A 20,612-nucleotide genomic window follows, 5' to 3' on the forward strand; every position below is an offset into this window, starting at 1 on the left:
TCTGTACCGGTACCCACTGTATATAGTCTCCACATTGACTCTGTACCGTAATACCCTGTATATAGCCTCCACATTGACTCTGTACCGTAACACCCTGTATATAGCCTCCACATTGACTCTGTACCGTAACACCTTGTATATAGCCTCCACATTAACTCTGTACCGTAATACCCTGTATATAGCCTCCACATTGACTCTGTACCGTAACACCCTGTATATAGCCTCCACATTGACTCTGTACCGTAACACCTTGTATATAGCCTCCACATTGACTCTGTACCGTAACACCTTGTATATAGCCTCCACATTGACTCTGTACCGTAACACCTTGTATATAGCCTCCACATTGACTCTGTACCGTAACACCTTGTATATAGCCTCCACATTGACTCTGTACCGTAACACCTTGTATATAGCCTCCACATTGACTCTGTACCGTAACACCTTGTATATAGCCTCCACATTGACTCTGTACCGTAACACCTTGTATATAGTCTCCACATTGACTCTGTACCGTAACACCTTGTATATAGCCTCCACATTGACTCTGTACCGTAACACCTTGTATATAGCCTCCACATTGACTCTGTACCGTAACACCCTGTATATAGCCTCCACATTGACTCTGTACCGTAACACCTTGTATATAGCCTCCACATTAACTCTGTACCGTAATACCCTGTATATAGCCTCCACATTGACTCTGTACCGTAACACCCTGTATATAGCCTCCACATTGACTCTGTACCGTAACACCTTGTATATAGCCTCCACATTGACTCTGTACCGTAACACCTTGTATATAGCCTCCACATTGACTCTGTACCGTAACACCTTGTATATAGCCTCCACATTGACTCTGTACCGTAACACCTTGTATATAGCCTCCACATTGACTCTGTACCGTAACACCTTGTATATAGCCTCCACATTGACTCTGTACCGTAACACCTTGTATATAGCCTCCACATTGACTCTGTACCGTAACACCTTGTATATAGTCTCCACATTGACTCTGTACCGTAACACCTTGTATATAGCCTCCACATTGACTCTGTACCGTAACACCTTGTATATAGCCTCCACATTGACTCTGTACCGTAACACCTTGTATATAGCCTCCACATTGACTCTGTACCGTAACACCTTGTATATAGTCTCCACATTGACTCTGTACCGTAACACCTTGTATATAGCCTCCACATTGACTCTGTACCGTAACACCTTGTATATAGTCTCCACATTGACTCTGTACCGTAACACCTTGTATATAGCCTCCACATTGACTCTGTACCGTAATACCTTGTATATAGCCTCCACATTGACTCTGTACCGTAACACCCTGTATATAGCCTCCACATTGACTCTGTACCGTAATACCTTGTATATAGTCTCCACATTGACTCTGTACCGTAACACCTTGTATATAGCCTCCACATTGACTCTGTACCGTAACACCTTGTATATAGCCTCCACATTGACTCTGTACCGTAATACCTTGTATATAGCCTCCACATTGACTCTGTACCGTAACACCTTGTATATAGCCTCCACATTGACTCTGTACCGTAATACCTTGTATATAGCCTCCACATTGACTCTGTACCGTAACACCTTGTATATAGCCTCCACATTGACACTGTACCGTAACACCTTGTATATAGCCTCCACATTGACTCTGTACCGTAACACCTTGTATATAGCCTCCACATTGACTCTGTACCGTAATACCTTGTATATAGCCTCCACATTGACTCTGTACCGTAACACCTTGTATATAGCCTCCACATTGACACTGTACCGTAACACCTTGTATATAGCCTCCACATTGACTCTGTACCGTAATACCTTGTATATAGCCTCCACATTGACTCTGTACCGTAACACCTTGTATATAGCCTCCACATTGACACTGTACCGTAACACCTTGTATATAGCCTCCACATTGACACTGTACCGTAACACCTTGTATATAGCCTCCACATTGACACTGTACCGTAACACCTTGTATATAGCCTCCACATTGACACTGTACCGTAACACCTTGTATATGGCCTCCACATTGACTCTGTACCGTAACACCTTGTATATAGCCTCCACATTGACTCTGTACCGTAACACCTTGTATATAGCCTCCACATTGACTCTGTACCGTAATACCTTGTATATAGCCTCCACATTGACTCTGTACCGTAACACCTTGTATATGGCCCCGCTATTGTTATTTACTGCTGCTCTTTAAACATGCAACTTTTATTTTCTATTTAACACTTTTTTTCAAATGTTATATTGACTTCTTAAAGCATTGTTGGTCTTGTAAGTAAGCATTTCACCTGTTGTATTCAGCATTTCACTGTAAGGTCTACTACACCTGTTGTATTCAGCATTTCACTGTAAGGTCTACTACACCTGTTGTATTCAGCATTTCACTGTGAGGTCTACTACACCTGTTGTATTCAGCATTTCACTGTAAGGTCTACTACACCTGTTGTATTCAGCATTTCACTAAGTTCCACACCTGTTGTATTCAGCATTTCACTGTGAGGTCTACTACACCTGTTGTATTCAGCATTTCACTGTAAGGTCTACTACACCTGTTGTATTCAGCATTTCACTGTGAGGTCTACTACACCTGTTGTATTCAGCATTTCACTGTAAGGTCTACTACACCTGTTGTATTCAGCATTTCACTAAGTTCCACACCTGTGTATTCAGCATTTCACTGTAAGGTCTACTACACCTGTTGTATTCAGCATTTCACTGTGAGGTCTACTACACCTGTTGTATTCATCATTTCACTGTGAGTTCTACACATGTTGTATTCAGCATTTCACTGTGAGGTCTACTACACCTGTTGTATTCAGCATTTCACTGTCAGGTCTACTACACCTGTTTTATTCAGCATTTCACTGTAAGGTCTACAACACCTGTTGTATTCAGCATTTCACTGTAAGGTCTACTACACCTGTTGTGTTCAGCATTTCACTTTAAGGTCTACTACACCTGTTGTATTCATCATTTCACTGTAAGGTCTACTACACCTGTTGTATTCAGCATTTCACTGTAAGGTCTACTACACCTGTTGTATTCAGCATTTCACTGTAAGGTCTACTACACCTGTTGTATTCAGCATTTCACTGTAAGGTCTACTACACCTGTTGTATTCAGCATTTTACTGTAAGGTCTACTACACCTGTTGTATTCAGCATTTCACTGTGAGTTCTACACCTGTTGTATTCAGCATTTCACTGTAAGGTCTACTACACCTGTTGTATTCAGCATTTCACTGTGAGGTCTACTACACCTGTTGTATTCATCATTTTACTGTAAGATCTACTACACCTGTTGTATTCAGCATTTCACTGTGTGGTCTACTACACCTGTTGTATTCATCATTTTACTGTAAGGTCTACTACACCTGTTGTATTCATCATTTTACAGTAAGGTCTACTACACCTGTTGTATTCATCATTTTACTGTAAGATCTACTACACCTGTTGTATTCAGCATTTCACTGTAAGGTCTACTACACCTGTTGTATTCAGCATTTCACTGTAAGGTCTACTACACCTGTTGTATTCAGCATTTCACTGTAAGGTCTACTACACCTGTTGTATTCAGCATTTCACTGTAAGGTCTACTACACCTGTTGTATTCAGCATTTTACTGTAAGGTCTACTACACCTGTTGTATTCAGCATTTCACTGTAAGGTCTACTACACCTGTTGTATTCAGCATTTCACTGTAAGGTCTACTACACCTGTTGTATTCAGCATTTCACTGTAAGGTCTACTACACCTGTTGTATTCATCATTTCACTGTAAGGTCTACTACACCTGTTGTATTCGGCATTTCACTGTGAGGTCTACTACACCTGTTGTATTCGGCATTTCACTGTGAGGTCTACTACACCTGTTGTATTCAGCATTTCACTGTAAGGTCTACTACACCTGTTGTATTCAGCATTTCACTGTGAGGTCTACTACACCTGTTGTATTCAGCATTTCACTGTGAGGTCTACTACACCTGTTGTATTCAGCATTTCACTGTAAGGTCTACCTACACCTGTTGTATTCAGCATTTAACTGTAAGGTCTACTACACCTGTTGTATTCAGCATTTCACTGTAAGGTCTACTACACCTGTTGTATTCAGCATTTCACTGTGAGGTCTACTACACCTGTTGTATTCAGCATTTCACTGTAAGGTCTACTACACCTGTTGTATTCAGCATTTCACTGTAAGGTCTACTACACCTGTTGTATTCATCATTTCACTGTAAGGTCTACTACACCTGTTGTATTCAGCATTTCACTGTAAGGTCTACTACACCTGTTGTATTCATCATTTCACTGTAAGGTCTACTACACCTGTTGTATTCATCATTTCACTGTAAGGTCTACTACACCTGTTGTATTCAGCATTTCACTGTAAGGTCTACTACACCTGTTGTATTCAGCATTTCACTGTAAGGTCTACTACACCTGTTGTATTCAGCATTTCACTGTGAGGTCTACTACACCTGTTGTATTCATCATTTTACTGTAAGGTCTACTACACCTGTTGTATTCATCATTTCACTGTAAGGTCTACTACACCTGTTGTATTCAGCATTACACTGTAAGGTCTACGACACCTGTTGTATTCAGCATTTCACTGTGAGGTCTACTACACCTGTTGTATTCAGCATTTCACTGTGAGGTCTACTACACCTGTTGTATTCATCATTTCACTGTAAGGTCTACTACACCTGTTGTATTCAGCATTTCACTGTATTTTTAGCCCGTGCGCGGCAAACTGACGCTATGAGAGAAAGGACATTGTTTAGTTTTCTACTTCTCCTGCTATTTGTAAACATAACGTATCTCTGAACAGGCCACAGCTTGTGTTGGACGTGGCCCCATTTTCACTACACACATTATGATACAACAAGTTATACACAGTAAACAATCCCCATAGAGAGCATCGGCTGAGGCCAAACGGCACCCTGTTCCCTATGTAGTTCACTACTTTTTGGAGGGCTCTGGTCAAAAGTAGTGCACTATATTGAGAATCAGGTGCCATTTGGCCACAGGCCATGAGAAGGAGATGTCCCTGAGGAAAACACAGTGTCGTTGTCAGGCTGCGCTCCCCACGACTGGCACGGACATCCCACTCTGAAGAAACCAACAGTATCACAAAACGAGCTCAACTGTCTATGACTGTTTGTTTGTGTGTGTGTTTGTGTTTTAAATACCACTGCTTTCCAGACCATGGTTTTAAAGTGACAACATCTGCTCTGTATCAACAACAGATTGAACATTTTTCAAACCTGGACCTGGTATTCATGTGTATTAGGCTACGTGTGATATTGTTATCTTGTGTTCTTTACAAACTACTGGTAGAAGGAATCTCCAGCTTGATGACTCCATCTTTATCCTGTGATCAGAAAACCTTTGGCATGGATTCATTTACAAAATGTTATACAGAGTTAAACAATGTTTTGTTAGGTCTTATTTTTTTTTTTACTAGTGACAGTCACAACAAGCATCTATAGTTGATACCATATGGTGAATTCACTGAATCCATGTAGCTTCAAGTAATCAATGGAAATCAGTCTCCAAACAGCTCTGTCACCAGATCGATTACACGTATACAGGATACACTGATAAAATGTCATATTGGAAAGGATATGTGGTCTGGCGAAGCAGATGAGCGTTCAGAAAACATAAATCTGAAAGCATTTGGTAACCAGGTTAGCCGGTTATTATCCTCAACCCGTGTAAGACCAAAGTATCTAAACAAATCTGTATTTAACGTATTTATCTATCTATCATACCTTCTCTCCAATGCTGCTAGTGATGTTTCTGACATCTGGACTGGGTGTGAGAACTGCCTCCTCGGCTCCGAGCGGATGGCACATCTCCTGAATGGGCTTTTGTCCCGACGAAGCCAGCGATTTAGGGGTGCAGGCACTCATTGTGCAAGCGAGGGGAAACCGAGAACGGATTTACCGGAAAATGTCTTAGTTTCTTGGCCTGGAATTATGGTTTGTTTTGTGATTATTTCCAATCCCGTGTATCAAATGCTGAACCCGCTGGCTGCAACCACACAACCGTCAGGTGACTCGCACCGCGCAGTCTCGGAAGTACAATAACAGTACCGGAAGTAATACAACGCTTGAGCCGGGGGGCGCGTTCGAGTGGATCACTTTTGTCAATTCGGGTGACAATCGTTGGTCAGATCCTTTCAAAGTGTGTTGCATTATTGGGATAAAATTGTCCCACTTGCACCTACATGTCCACTGCATGAACAATACAACCACCACAGGTAACCCAGTGGTTAGAGCATTGGGCCTGTAACCTAAAGGTTGATAGATCAAATCCCCGAGCTGAAAAGGTAAAAATCTGTCGTTAACAAGGCAGTTAACTCACTGTTCCTAGGCCGTCATTGTAAATAATAATTTATTCTTCAATAACTTGCCTGGTTAAATGAATGTGATCAAAGGTTTTGACTGCACATTTCTGCAGTTGCTCCTCAACTTGAAGCCATTGCCTGCATTGTGGAAGGCACTAATTGTCAATCATAAGTATTTTTTGTTAACCGATGTGAACGGGACCAAAGACATGACTGAAACAGAAAGCAGTTTGGAGGGAAAGAGGTATTCTGGAGAGAGACGTGCCTTGTGCATCTGAGCCACAATCCCCATATTCTTTGACCGTGTCAACCCAGCGGCCTCCTCAATGGATGAGTCCACTGAGACAGGCCTCCGGATTAGTCCACTGAGACAGGCCTCCTCAATGGATGAGTCCACTGAGACAGGCCTCCGCAATGGATGAGTCCACTGAGACAGGCCTCCGCAATGGATGAGTCCACTGAGACAGGCCTCCGCAATGGATGAGTCCACTGAGACAGGCCTCCGCAATGGATGAGTCCACTGAGACAGGCCTCCGCAATGGATGAGTCCACTGAGACAGGCCTCCTCAATGGATTAGTCCACTGAGACAGGCCTCCTCAATGGATGAGTCCACTGAGACAGGCCTCCGCAATGGATGAGTCCACTGAGACAGGCCTACTCAATGGATGAGTCCACTGAGACAGGCACAAATCAGGCAGCTGTCTCTTGTGCCATGAAAGACAAATCTTGTTTTCAAATATGGACCACTTTTGTCACACAGTAATTCATATACAGCACCCAAACAGTAGCTGTGCATGTGTAAAGTCACTGAAGCCAAGCCCCCCCCCCCCCCCCCCTCCCTCCAAAAAAGTCCTATTACAACCTATGTGAAAGTGAAAGGGGGATATCTAGTCAGTTGTACAGGGAAAGGGGGATATCTAGTCAGTTGTAAAGGGAAAGGGGGATATCGAGTCAGTTGTACAGGGAAGGGGGGATACCTAGTCAGTTGTACAGGGAAAGGGGGATACCTAGTCAGTTGGAAAGGGGGATACCTAGTCAGTTGTAAAGGGAAAGGGGGATATCGAGTCAGTTGTACAGGGAAGGGGGGATACCTAGTCAGTTGTACAGGGAAAGGGGGATACCTAGTCAGTTGGAAAGGGGGATATCTAGTCAGTTGGAAAGGGGGATATCTAGTCAGTTGTACAGGGAAAGGGGGATATCTAGTCAGTTGTACAGGGAAGGGGGATATCTAGTCAGTTCTAAAGGGAAAGGGGGATACCTAGTCAGTTGGAAAGGGGGATATCTAGTCAGTTGGAAAGGGGGATATCTAGTCAGTTGTACAGGGAAAGGGGGATATCTAGTCAGTTGTACAGGGAAAGGGGGATACCTAGTCAGTTGTAAAGGGAAAGGGGGATATCTAGTCAGTTGGAAAGGGGGATACCTAGTCAGTTGTAAAAGGAAAGGGGGATATCTAGCCAGTTGGAAAGGGAAAGGGGGATATCTAGTCAGTTGGTAAGGGAAAGGGGATATCTAGTCAGTTGGAAAGGGGGATATCTAGTCAGTTGGAAAGGGGGATATCTAGTCAGTTGGAAAGGGGATATCTAGTCAGTTGGAAAGGGAAAGGGGATATCTAGTCAGTTGTAATGGGAAAGGGGATATCTAGTCAGTTGTAATGGGAAAGGGGATATCTAGTCAGTTGGAAAGGGAAAGGGGATATCTAGTCAGTTGTAATGGGAAAGGGGATATCTAGTCAGTTGTAATGGGAAAGGGGAAGTCAAAGTCAGAAGTTTAAATACACTTAGGTCGGAGTCATTAAAACTAGTTTTTCAACCACTACACAAATGTATTGCTAACAAACTATAGTTTTGGCAAGTCGGTTAGGACATGTACTTTGTTTCCAACAATTGTTACAGATTATTACACTTATAAATCACTGTATCACAATTCCAGTGGTTCAGAAGTTCATATACACTAAGTTGACTGTGCCTTTAAACAGCTTGACATAATTTGAGTCAATTGGAGGTGTACCTGTGGATGTATTTCAAGGTCTACCTTCAAACTCAGTGCCTCTTTGCTTGACATCATGGGAAAATCAAAAGAAATCAGACAAGACCTCAGAAAAATAATTGTGTACCTCCACAAGTCTGGTTCATCCTTGGAAGCAATTTCCAAATGCCTGAAGGTACCACGTTCATCTGTACAAACAATAGTACGCAAGTATAAACACCATGGGACCACGCAGCCGTCATACTGCTCAGGAAGGAGACGCGTTCTGTCTCCTAGAGATGAACGTACTTTGGTGCGGAAGGTGCGAATCAAATCTTCCAAATGGACAATGACCCCAAGCAGACTTCCAAAGTTGTGGCAAAATGGCTTAAGGACAACAAAGTCAAGGTATTGGAGTGGCCATCACAAAGCCCTAACCTCAATCCTATAGAAAATGTATGGGCTGAACTGAAAAAGTGTGTGCGAGCAAGGAGGCCTACAAACCTGACTCAGTTACACCAGCTCTGTCAGGAGGAATGGGCCAAAATTCAACCAACTTATTGTGGGAAGCTTGTGGAAGGCTACCCGAAACGTTTGACCCAAGTTAAACAATTTTAAAGGCAATGCTACCAAATACTAATTGAGTGTATTTAAACCTCTGACCCACTGGGAATGTGATGAAAGAAATAAAAGCTGAAATCAACCACTCTACTGTTATTCTGACATTTCACATTCTGAAAATAGTGGTGATCCTAAGTGACCTAAAACAGGGATTTACTAGGATTAAATGTCAGGAATTTTGAAAAACTGAGTTTAAATGTATTTGGCTAAGGTGTATGTAAACTTCCGACTTCAACTGTACATTGACTACGTCCATCTCATTAATGTAGATCTAAATGACGGATCGCCTCTTATCAGCTCATCGTCCCATTATGCCATAGTTTGTACATCTCAATTGTCAGTAGAAACACCATTTGTTTAAGTAAGTCAGCCCTATGTTGTTGTTTTTTTACAAAATCAGTAAATGAGGCTGAATGAACTGTTTGGCTGCCAGACGAGGCTCCATTGATAGCCAGGTGTAGTGGTGGTAAGGATTCACTCCATGGTGAATGAACTGTTTGGCTGCCAGACAAGGCTCCACTGATAGCCAGGTGTAGTGGTGGTAAGGATTCACTCCATGGTGCTGAAAAGAAAGCTCAGCTGATATCCAGGTGTAGTGGTGGTAAGGAGTCATTCCATGGTGCTGAAAACAAGGCTCCACTGATAGCCAGGTGTAGCGGTGGTAAGGAGTCATTCCATGGTGCTGAAAACAAGGCTCCACTGATAGCCAGGTGTAGCGGTGGTAAGGATTCACTCCATGGTGCTGAAAACAAGGCTCCACTGATAGCCAGGTGTAGCGGTGGTAAGGATTCACTCCATGGTGCTGAAAACAAGGCTCCACTGATAGCCAGGTGTAGTGGTGGTAAGGATTCACTCCATGGTGCTGAAAAGAAAGCTCTGCTGTTAAGACAGCTTTATGTCGACCAGTAGAGTAGAGGCACTTACAGAAGTTGTACACATGGAGAACATTTTTAGTAGCCTAGGGGCTGGGAAAAATGTGTCTTTTAAAAACGCATTTCATGCAATTCTATTTCATTTCACATGACCGGGAGATTTTTTTTTAAACCGCATAAACGATCGAAATGGCAGACTACTTTGACACTGACAAACTGAGAACATTAAAAACGACCTTGTCTTGAATCCATCAATAGCCTAGGCCTAGGTGTGTGGAGACATATTGTAGGCTACAATATGAGGAGGAAATTATAGTCCTAAAAATGCTTTCCAGTTTCACTGACTCACCCAATGATGCGCAGTTCACTTGCTGGTGATGGCCGATGCCAAAGTCTATCTTTCTCTCTTGTAAAACAATATTTGGAAGGTGATCTAATATATTGGTAACCTACAGCATTATGTTCTGTTTTCAGCAGGAGCCATTTGCTTCCCAACCCGTGTTTTCCCTCGATTGTATTCGAAATATTGCGAAAGGCCTTATTTTTCTCTGACAGATTTGCCGCACGTTCCCGACTGTAGGCTATTCCTTGTTATTTGGCTACGATCCACATGCTATTTTAAAAAGAAGCTATTGATCCTCAGTGGCTAAATTATAAGCCTTCTCATGGTGTAGTGGGCTACTCTGAATTATTTCATTTATTTATGAACAGACATTCTATTCTATAACTTTGTCAAATCTATTTCAATTCATCAGGGGTGCAGCAGTTCCCCCAGAACCCTTTGTGCTGCTATGATTCTATAAGGAAATAAATGTTGAAGTGCAACGCTGGAGAGATGAGAGTTGCTACGGTCACAAGACACAGGCCTCCTAATTGTCCCTAGAATTTCTAAGCAAACAGCTGGAGGCAGGGCTTTCTCCTATAGAGCTCCATTTTTATGGAACGGTCTGCCTACCCATGTCAGAGACGCAAACTCGGTCTCAACCTTTAAGTCTTTACTGAAGACTCATCTCTTCAGTGGGTCATATGATTGAGTGTAGTCTGGCCCAGGAGTGGGAAGGTGAACTGCTTTTTGTTTTATGTTGCTCTGTCTGTATGCTACGTCTTGCTTGTCCTATGTTGCTCTGTCTGTATGCTATGTCTTGCTTGTCCTATGTTGCTATGTCTTGCTTGTTCTATGCTGCTATTGTCTATATTGTAATTGTTTTTAATAACCTGCCCAGGGACTGCGGTTGAAAATTAGCCGGCTGGCTAAAACCTGCACTTTTACTGAAACGTTGATTAATGTGCCCTGTCCCTGTAAAAATAAAAATAAACTCAAACTTAAACTCAAGGCTCTGGAGCAACGAACCGCCCTTGCTGTCTCTGCCTGGCCGGTTCCCCTCTTTCCACTGGGAATCTCTGCCTCCAACCCTATTACAGGGGCTGAGTCACTGGCTTACTGGGGCTCTCTCATGCCGTCCCTGGAAGGGGTGCGTCACCTGAGTGGGTTGATTCACTGATGTGGTCATCCTGTCTGGGTTGGCGCCCCCCCCTTGGGTTGTGCCATGGCGGAGATCTTTGTGGGCTATACTCAGCCTTGTCTCAGGATGGTAGGTTGGTGGTTGAAGATATCCCTCTAGTGGTGTGGGGGCTGTGCTTTGGCAAAGTGGGTGAGGTTATAACCTTCCTGTTTGGCCCTGTCCGGGGGTGTCCTCGGATGGGGCCACAGTGTCTCCTGACCCCTCCTATCTCAGCCTCCAGTATTTATGCTGCAGTAGTTTATGTGTCGGGGGGCTAGGGTCAGTTTGTTATATCTGGAGTACTTCTCCTGTCCTATTCGGTGTCCTGTGTGAATCTAAGTGTACATTCTCTAATTCTCTCCTTCTCTCTTTCTTTCTCTCTCTCTCTCGGAGGACCTGAGCCCTAGGACCATGCCCCAGGACTACCTGACATGATGACTCCTTGCTGTCCCCAGTCCACCTGGCCGTGCTGCTGCTCCAATTTCAACTGTTCTGCCTTATTATTATTCGACCATGCTGGTCATTTATGAACATTTGAACATCTTGACCATGTTCTGTTATAATCTCCACCCGGCACAGCCAGAAGAGGACTGGCCACCCCACATAGCCTGGTTCCTCTCTAGGTTTCTTCCTAGGTTTTGGCCTTTCTAGGGAGTTTTTCCTAGCCACCGTGCTTCTACACCTGCATTGCTTGCTGTTTGGGGTTTTAGGCTGGGTTTCTGTACAGCACTTTGAGATATCAGCTGATGTACGAAGGGCTATATAAATACATTTGATTTGATTTGATGTCTATCAGACCAGAGAGGGAGAGAGAGAGATCGTAGAACGCGAATGTCATTCTAGTAACGTGAGAGATACTGGCATGTTTTTCACGCAGCCCCGGTCACCTGTTGGTCTCAAACGTAGGTAAAAATGTTACGCAAACCATAAACCAGGGCCGGCTCAAACCAAATCAACTCTTAGAATATTAGGCCAGGGTTGAAAAATCTACGTTTTCACATTACATTTGTGGGGGCAACTCAAATTAACTTTGATCTCTTTTATTCAAATTTTTTTAGGGTTGCTGGTTTGAATCTCTGAGCTGACAAGGTCAAAAATCTGTCATTCTACCCCTGAACAAGGCAGTTAACCCCCCTGGCTGTGGCCGTCATTGTAAATAAGAGTTTGTTCTTAACTGACTCGTGAAATTTAAAAACAAATAGATATATTCCGGCTCATTCTGATATTTCTTTCTTTTTAGTTGTTGGATTATGTATTGTTTTTTATTGCTATTACTGCACTTTTGGAGCTAGAAACACAAGAATGATATAGGTCGCGTGTCTGAGTTTTGGGTATGTGGTTCAATGAGAGGTTTACGTGGAAGACACACGACACACAAACACCGTTTTATATGTACCAGGCATCGATCAGGTCATCTTTGGATTATGGGTGCTTTGTATATGGATCGGCAGCCAAAACGGTACCACAGCGCCTCGATAGGATACAGTCAACGGCCCTGAGAGTGTGTGTTGGTGCCTTCAGGACGACACCTGTTGAGGCATTGCAGGTCGATAGTGGGGAACTGCCACTGAGGATGAGGAAGGACAAACTGGCATTATTGTACTGGCCCGAGATTGAAAAGGAGTTCAGAAGGACACCCTGCGGTCACGGCAACTGGGGAATGCTGGGAGCGAGGAGTGGATAAGCAGAGGGCATGCGGGTGGATAATTGGGCAGAAAGTGGTAGAATATGGACTGAGGGGAGAGAGAGATTAGGGCCGGCAATTGCATTGGAGAACGTCCCTCCGCGGCTGTTTCTGAAACCAAGTGTAGATGTGGATATGATTGAGGGTAAGAGAGAATGGGGAGAGAACGTGAGACGGTGTTTAAGGATTTTTACAGATGGTTGAAAGGATATAGTCAGGGGCAGGGGTGTGTATCCCAGATTTCAACTCTAACCACTAGGCTACCTGCCTCCCCTCCACTCTAACCACTAGACTACCTGCCTCCTCTCCACTCTAACCACTAGGCTACCTGCCTCCCCTCCACTCTAACCACTAGGCTACCTGCCTCCCCTCCACTCTAACCTAGCTCTAAAAGAGCTGCAAAACCTGGACCCGTACAAATCAGCTGGGCTTGACAATCTGGACCCTCTATTCCTGAAACTATCCGCCGCCATTGTCGCAACCCCTATTACCAGCCTGTTCAACCTCTCTTTCATATCGTCTGAGATCCCCAAGGATTGGAAAGCTGCCGCAGTCATCCCCCTCTTCAAAGGGGGCGACACCCTGGACCCAAACTGTTACAGACCAATATCCATCCTGCCCTGCCTATCTAAGGTCTTCGAAAGCCAAGTCAACAAACAGATCACTGACCATCTTGAATCCCGCCGTACCTTCTCCGCTGTGCAATCTGGTTTCCGAGCCGGTCACGGGTGTACCTCAGCCACGCTCAAGGTACTAAACGATATCATAACCGCCATCGATAAAAGACAGTACTGTGCAGCCGTCTTCATAGACCTTGCCAAGGCTTTCGACTCTGTCAATCACCGTATTCTTATCGGCAGACTCAGTAGCCTCGGTTTTTCGGATGACTGCCTTGCCTGGTTCACCAATTACTTTGCAGACAGAGTTCAGTGTGTCAAATCGGAGGGCATGCTGTCCGGTCCTCTGGCAGTCTCTATGGGGGTGCCACAGGGTTCAATTCTCGGGCCGACTCTTTTCTCTGTATATATCAATGATGTTTCTCATGCTGCGGGCGATTCCCTGATCCACCTCTACGCAGACGACACCATTCTATATACTTCCGGCCCGTCCTTGGACACTGTGCTATCTAACCTCCAAACGAGCTTCAATGCCATACAGCACTCCTTCCGTGGCCTCCAACTGCTGTTAAACGCTAGTAAAACCAAATGCATGCTTTTCAACCGTTCGCTGCCTGCACCCGCACGCCTGACCAGCATCACCACCCTGGATGGTTCCGACCTTGAATATGTGGACATCTATAAGTACCTAGGTGTCTGGCTAGACTCTAAACTCTCCTTCCAGACCCATATCAAACATCTCCAATCGAAAATCAAATCAAGAGTCGGCTTTCTATTCCGCAACAAAGCCTCCTTCACTCACGCCGCCAAACTTACCCTAGTAAAACTGACTATCCTACCGATCCTCGACTTCGGCGATGTCATCTACAAAATTGCTTCCAACACTCTACTCAGCAAACTGGATGCAGTTTATCACAGTGCCATCCGTTTTGTCACTAAAGCACCTTATACCACCCACCATTGCGACTTGTATGCTCTAGTCGGCTGGCCCTCGCTACATATTCGTCGCCAGACCCACTGGCTCCAGGTCATCTACAAGTCCATGCTAGGTAAAGCTCCGCCTTATCTCAGTTCACTGGTTACGATGGCAACACCCATCCGTAGCACGCGCTCCAGCAGGTGTATCTCACTGATCATCCCTAAAGCCAACACCTCATTTGGCCGCCTTTCGTTCCAGTTCTCTGCTGCCTGTGATTGGAACGAATTGCAAAAATCGCTGAAGTTGGAGACTTTTATCTCCCTCACCAACTTCAAACATCTGCTATCTGAGCAGCTAACCGATCGCTGCAGCTGTACATAGTCTATTGGTAAATAGCCCACCCATTTTCACCTACCTCATCCCCATACTGTTTTTATTTATTTATTTTTCTGCTCTTTTGCACACCAATATCTCTATCTCTACCTTTACATAACCATCTGATCATTTATCACTCCAGTGTTAATCTGCATAATTGTAATTATTTGCCTACCTTCTCATGCCTTTTGCACACAATGTATATATAGACTCCCCTTTTTTCTACTGTGTTATTGACTTGTTAATTGTTTACTCCATGTGTAACTCTGTGTTGTCTGTTCACACTGCTATGCCTTATCTTGGCCAGGTCGCAGTTGCAAATGAGAACTTGTTCTCAACTAGCCTACCTGGTTAAATAAAGGTGAAATAAAAAAAAATAAAAAAACCACTAGGCTACCTGCCTCCCCAGTAACATTGTGGGGAGTATGGGGTGTAGGAGAGAGGAAGTTATGTGGAGTAGACTTGGGCACACAGGTTTGAATGCCACATTGTGGATGATAGGGAGAAATGAAACAGGTCTGTGTGATGAGTGTTTAGCGGCACAAACGGTGGAACATGTGTTTTATATTTTGTGAACTGTATAACGTAGATGGGAGAGATTGTGTGAAAGGGTTAGAGAGGATGGACGGGGGTTGGGGTTTGGGTGGATTAGTGGGGGAAGGAAAGGGCAAGGGAAGTGGTGTCTAAGGCTCTATTTCACTTTCTTAGAGGAACAGGACTAATGAAGATAATTTAATATAGGTAGGCAGTCACCGGCCTCACACTCCAGTACAATAGGTAGCGTTGTATGGATCTTAAAAGTTGGATGCGATCCGCCAACCCAATCACAAAGAAGAAGAAGACGAAGAAGAAGGAGCAAACATTTCGCTGCGCCTGCAGATCTGTGTACTCGACCAAATAAACCTTGATTCGATCGATAGTCCCCAACTTGACAAAAACGATCCGCTCGAACGCGCCCTTAGTTGAAGTGGTCACGTTACTTTCTTTTTTGTTGATACACGAGTTCACCAGAGAAGTAAAACGTAGTTATGTTTTAGCGGCTTTGTTTCTGTATATAGCAACACAAATATATATATTTTTACGTAGAACTCAAGCATTCTATTCTTTGTAATAGTTATGTAGCTATTTGAACGAGCGGTGAACATCTGCTTATCCTTGGTCGATTTGTCCCAGTGCTAATGCTAACTAGCTAGCCCAGCGCTCTCTCTATCTTTTGTGTTGTTTAGGCTGCAGTCACTTCCTCTGACATGGCCTCGCCTGCACCTGGAGCGGGTAAGTCAAGTAGCAGAAGGCCGGGTAGTATAGCTAGTAGGTAGCTGTGAGCCAGGGTGGTTTCTGCTGCTTGCTGATGGCGAGTCTTCTTCAAGTAGCACTGGACTACAGTTGGCTTTATTTGTGCTGATACTGCATTTCTGTAATATTATGTTGTTGCTAATCAGTATTTTTTTTCTCTACTCAGGATTCCAGAACAAGAACCGTGTTGCCATTTTGGCTGAATTGGACAAGGAGAAAAGACGCTTGATACAGAACTCCTCCATGAATAACCCTGGAGCCAGGTATCTGGAAGTGTGTGTGTGTGTGTGTGTGTGTGTGTGTGTGTGTGTGTGTGTGTGTGTGTGTGTGTCAGTGACAAACTTTGTCTGCGTCCCTTATAGTGAACTACTTTTGAACAGAGCCCTATGAGCCCCGGTCAAAAGTATTGCATTTATATAGGGTGTTGTTTGGGACGTAGACCCCAGTGCAGCCCCTGACCCATATCCCTCCATCCCTCTCGCCAACAGCATCCCTCTCTCCAGACCAGCCCTGAATAAAGACTTCAGAGACCACGCGGAGCAGCAGCACATCGCTGCCCAGCAGAAAGCAGCTCTGCAGGTAAGGCCTTGACCTCATTCTAAAATTTCAGAAATGCACCCCTCCCTCCTTGTTTCATCTGGGGGTAAGCATAGATCTATAAGTGATTGGACGGGTGTGAGCGAGGTGTTACCTAAACCGACCAATTCAGATCTGGGATTTCTTCGAGGACGGTAGGATGGAAGAATGCATTTCAGAAGTTTTTTTTTTAGGAGGGTCATAGGTGGCCCCAGAGCCATTCTGCATGATCTCTATAAATACAGAAAGGCAGGGGTCGGCAACATGTGGCCCACGAGTGATTTTTATTTTTAGGTTTAAAAAAGACTAAAATTACTAAGAATAAAGCTAAGAATGAGTTTAATGTAGAAAATCTGTTCCCAAATATTCTCAAGACAAAAAAATGAAAAGATGTGACTGTATCTTAATGTAATCAAAGAGGAAAGTGGGATATCTAGTCAGTTGGAAAGGGAAAGGGGGATACCTAGTCAGTTGGAAAGGGAAAGGGGGACATCTCGTCAGTTGGAAAGGGAAAGGGGGATATCTAGTCAGTTGGAAAGGGAAAGGGGGATACCTAGTCAGTTGGAAAGGGAAAGGGGGACATCTCGTCAGTTGGAAAGGGAAAGGGGGATATCTAGTCAGTTGGAAAGGGAAAGTGGGATATCTAGTCAGTTGGAAAGGGAAAGTGGGATATCTAGTCAGTTGGAAAGGGAAAGGGGGATATCTAGTCAGTTGGAAAGGGAAAGGGGGATATCTAGTCAGTTGGAAAGGGGGATACCTAGTCAGTTGGAAAGGGAAAGGGGGACACCTCGTCAGTTGGAAAGGGGGACACCTCGTCAGTTGGAAAGGGGGATATCTAGTCAGTTGGAAAGGGAAAGGGGGATATCTAGTCAGTTGGAAAGGGGGATATCTAGTCAGTTGGAAAGGGAAAGGGGGATATCTAGTCAGTTGGAAAGGGAAAGGGGGACACCTAGTCAGTTGGAAAGGGAAAGGGGGATACCTAGTCACTTGTAAAGCGGGATAACTAGTCAGTTGAAAAGGGGGATACCTAGTCAGTTGGAAAGGGAAAGAGGGATACCTCATCAGTTGGAAAGGGGGATACCTCGTCAGTTGGAAAGGGGGATACCTCGTCAGTTGGAAAGGGGGATACCTCGTCAGTTGGAAAGGGGGACACCTAGTCAGTTGGAAAGGGAAAGGGGGACACCTCGTCAGTTGGAAAGGGAAAGGGGGACACCTCGTCAGTTGGAAAGGGAAAGGGGGATATCTAGTCAGTTGGAAAGGGAAAGGGGGATATCTAGTCAGTTGGAAAGGGGGACACCTCGTCAGTTGGAAAGGGAAAGGGGGACACCTCGTCAGTTGGAAAGGGGGACACCTCGTCAGTTGGAAAGGGGGACACCTCGTCAGTTGGAAAGGGGGATATCTAGTCAGTTGGAAAGGGGGATATCTAGTCAGTTGTACAGGGAAAGGGGGATATCTAGTCAGTTGGAAAGGGAAAGGGGGATATCTAGTCAGTTGGAAAGGGAAAGGGGGACACCTAGTCAGTTGGAAAGGGAAAGGGGGATACCTCGTCAGTTGGAAAGGGGGATACCTCGTCAGTTGGAAAGGGGGATACCTCGTCAGTTGGAAAGGGGGATACCTCGTCAGTTGGAAAGGGGGACACCTAGTCAGTTGGAAAGGGGGACACCTAGTCAGTTGGAAAGGGGGACACCTAGTCAGTTGGAAAGGGGGACACCTAGTCAGTTGGAAAGGGGGATATCTAGTCAGTTGGAAAGGGGGATATCTAGTCAGTTGGAAAGGGGGATATCTAGTCAGTTGGAAAGGGGGATATCTAGTCAGTTGTAAAGGGGGATACCTACTCCAAGTCTCAGAGCGAGTGACGTTTGAAACGCTATTAGCGCGCACCCCGCTAACTAGCTAGCCATTTCACATCACATCGGTTACACCAGCCTAATCTCTGGAGTTGATAGGCTTGAAGTCATAAACCGCAGAGCTGCTGGCTAAACGCACGAAAGTGCTGTTTGAATGAATGCTTCTGAGCCTGCTGCTGCCTACCATCGCTCAGTCAGACTGCTCTATCAAATCATAGACTTAATTATAACATAATAACACACAGAAATACGAGCCTTTGGTCATTAATATGGTCGAATCCAGAAACTATCATCTCGAAAACAAAACGTTTATTCTTTCAGTGAAATACGGAACCGTTCTGTATTTTATCTAACGGGTGGCATCCCTCAGTCTAAATATTCCTGTTACATTTCACAACCTCCAATGTTATGTCATAATTACGTAAAATTCTGGCAAATTAGTTCGCAATGAGCCAGGCGGCCCAAACTGTTGCATATACACTGACTCTGCGTGCAATGAACGCAAGAGAAGTGACACAATTTCACCTGGTTAATATTGCCTGCTAACCTGGATTTCCTTTAGCTAAATATACAGGTTTAAAAATATATACTTCTGTGTATTGATTTTAAGAAAGGCATTGATGTTGATGGTTAGGTACACGTTGGAGCAACGACAGTCCTTTTTTACGAATGCACAATGCATCGATTATATGCAACGCAGGACACGCTAGATAAACTAGTAATATCATCAACCATGTGTGGTTATATCTAGTGATTATGAGTGATTAAGTTTAATGTTAGCTAGCAACTTACCTTGGCTTCTTACTGCATTCGCGTAACAGGCAGTCTCCTCGTGAGGCAGGTGGTTAGAGCGTTGGACTTGTTAACCGTAATGTTGCAAGATTGAATCCCTGAGCTGACAAGGTAAAAACCTGTCGTTCTGTCCCTGACCAAGGCAGTTAACCCACCGTTCCTAGGCCGGCATTGAAAATAAGAATGTGTTATTTTTTACACAATACCAAGGCAGTTAACCCACCGTTCCCAGGCCGGCATTGAAAATAAGAAAGTGTTATTTTTTACACAACAAATGTTCTAATCTGGGAGGTAAACTTGATAGAATACTTTATCATTTGTCTGTGTATTCAGATGGAATCAAGGCCAGAATGTACCAGAAGCCACCAAATTAGAGCTTCTTTGTCAAACACAATCTAACCATAGAGGTCACTTTCTACTCTGTGAACTTGTGGAAAACAATCTAATCTTCCTTTATCTTCTGTTTGTAGCATGCCCATGCTCACTCTTCTGGATTCTTCATCACTCAAGACTCGTCCTTCGGGAACCTGATCCTCCCGGTGCTGCCCCGTCTAGACCCACCTCCACCAGCAGAATAACAGAACCTTAAGAAGAAAACACCCAACGGCTAAAAGCAGCAGGTGGTTTACAGATCACCTGTTGGGTGTTGACGAATGGCAGCGGGGCCACAGATCACCTGTTGGGTGTTGACGAATGGCAGCGGGGCCACAGATCACCTGTTGGGTGTTGACGAATGGCAGCGGACCACAGATCACATGTTGACGAATGGCAGCGGGGCCACAGATCACCTGTTGGGTGTTGACGAATGGCAGCGGGGCCACAGATCACCTGTTGGGTGTTGACGAATGGCAGCGGACCACAGATCGGCCATTCGGATTCTGTTGAATTGCCACTGTTCGTCGACACACAGCACATCGTTTAGTGCACAAGGCCGACGTTCGTTTCTGGTGTTTTCTCCACGAACAGACATAGTGACTTTGTTACAAGGACTTTCTGAACAAGGTCTTGGATTGTTTGTTGAAGCTAAGGGTCATGTTATTTCTGTCTATTTTTGGTGCACCGTACATCATGTGGTTTTGAAAGACAAATGTCATTTTTCTAACATTTTTTTATAAATGGAAAAATAATCAAATAAAGATCAAGTCAACAACAA

The 20,612-nt window shown here is 44.4% G+C and overlaps 2 protein-coding genes across 2 annotated transcripts in view; one reads left to right on the top strand and one right to left on the bottom strand.

Annotated features, from left to right (window-relative positions):
• LOC110523069 (sorting nexin-30) overlaps nt 1-6,133 on the bottom strand; it is a 56,873-nt gene extending 50,740 nt beyond the window's left edge. The window contains exon 1 of the mRNA XM_090233574.1: nt 5,818-6,133. Coding sequence (XP_090089700.1) covers nt 5,818-5,958 — 141 coding nt within the window. The 5' untranslated portion in view covers nt 5,959-6,133. The remainder of the gene's footprint in view (nt 1-5,817) is intronic.
• Nucleotides 6,134-15,478: 9,345 nt separating this feature from the next.
• LOC110523070 (ints3 and nabp interacting protein) lies at nt 15,479-20,612 on the top strand. The gene is made up of 4 exons (XM_090233586.1): nt 15,479-16,223; nt 16,411-16,507; nt 16,733-16,823; nt 19,930-20,612. Exons 1-4 carry the CDS (start codon nt 16,199-16,201, stop codon nt 20,035-20,037), a joined length of 321 nt encoding a protein of 106 aa, XP_090089712.1. The 5' UTR covers nt 15,479-16,198; the 3' UTR covers nt 20,038-20,612.

Source organism: Oncorhynchus mykiss, chromosome 5 (assembly GCF_057628025.1).
Source record: "Oncorhynchus mykiss isolate SJ-2025 chromosome 5, ASM5762802v1, whole genome shotgun sequence".
In the NCBI taxonomy this organism is placed as follows: Eukaryota; Metazoa; Chordata; class Actinopteri; order Salmoniformes; family Salmonidae; genus Oncorhynchus; species Oncorhynchus mykiss.

Coding starts and splice junctions, on each gene's coding strand:
- LOC110523070 (XM_090233586.1), top strand. CDS start 16,199: ATGGCCTCGCCTGCACCTGGAGCGG. Junction 16,224..16,410: donor CTCGCCTGCACCTGGAGCGG/GTAAGTCAAGTA, acceptor TTCTCTACTCAG/GATTCCAGAACAAGAACCGT. Junction 16,508..16,732: donor ATGAATAACCCTGGAGCCAG/GTATCTGGAAGT, acceptor TCTCGCCAACAG/CATCCCTCTCTCCAGACCAG.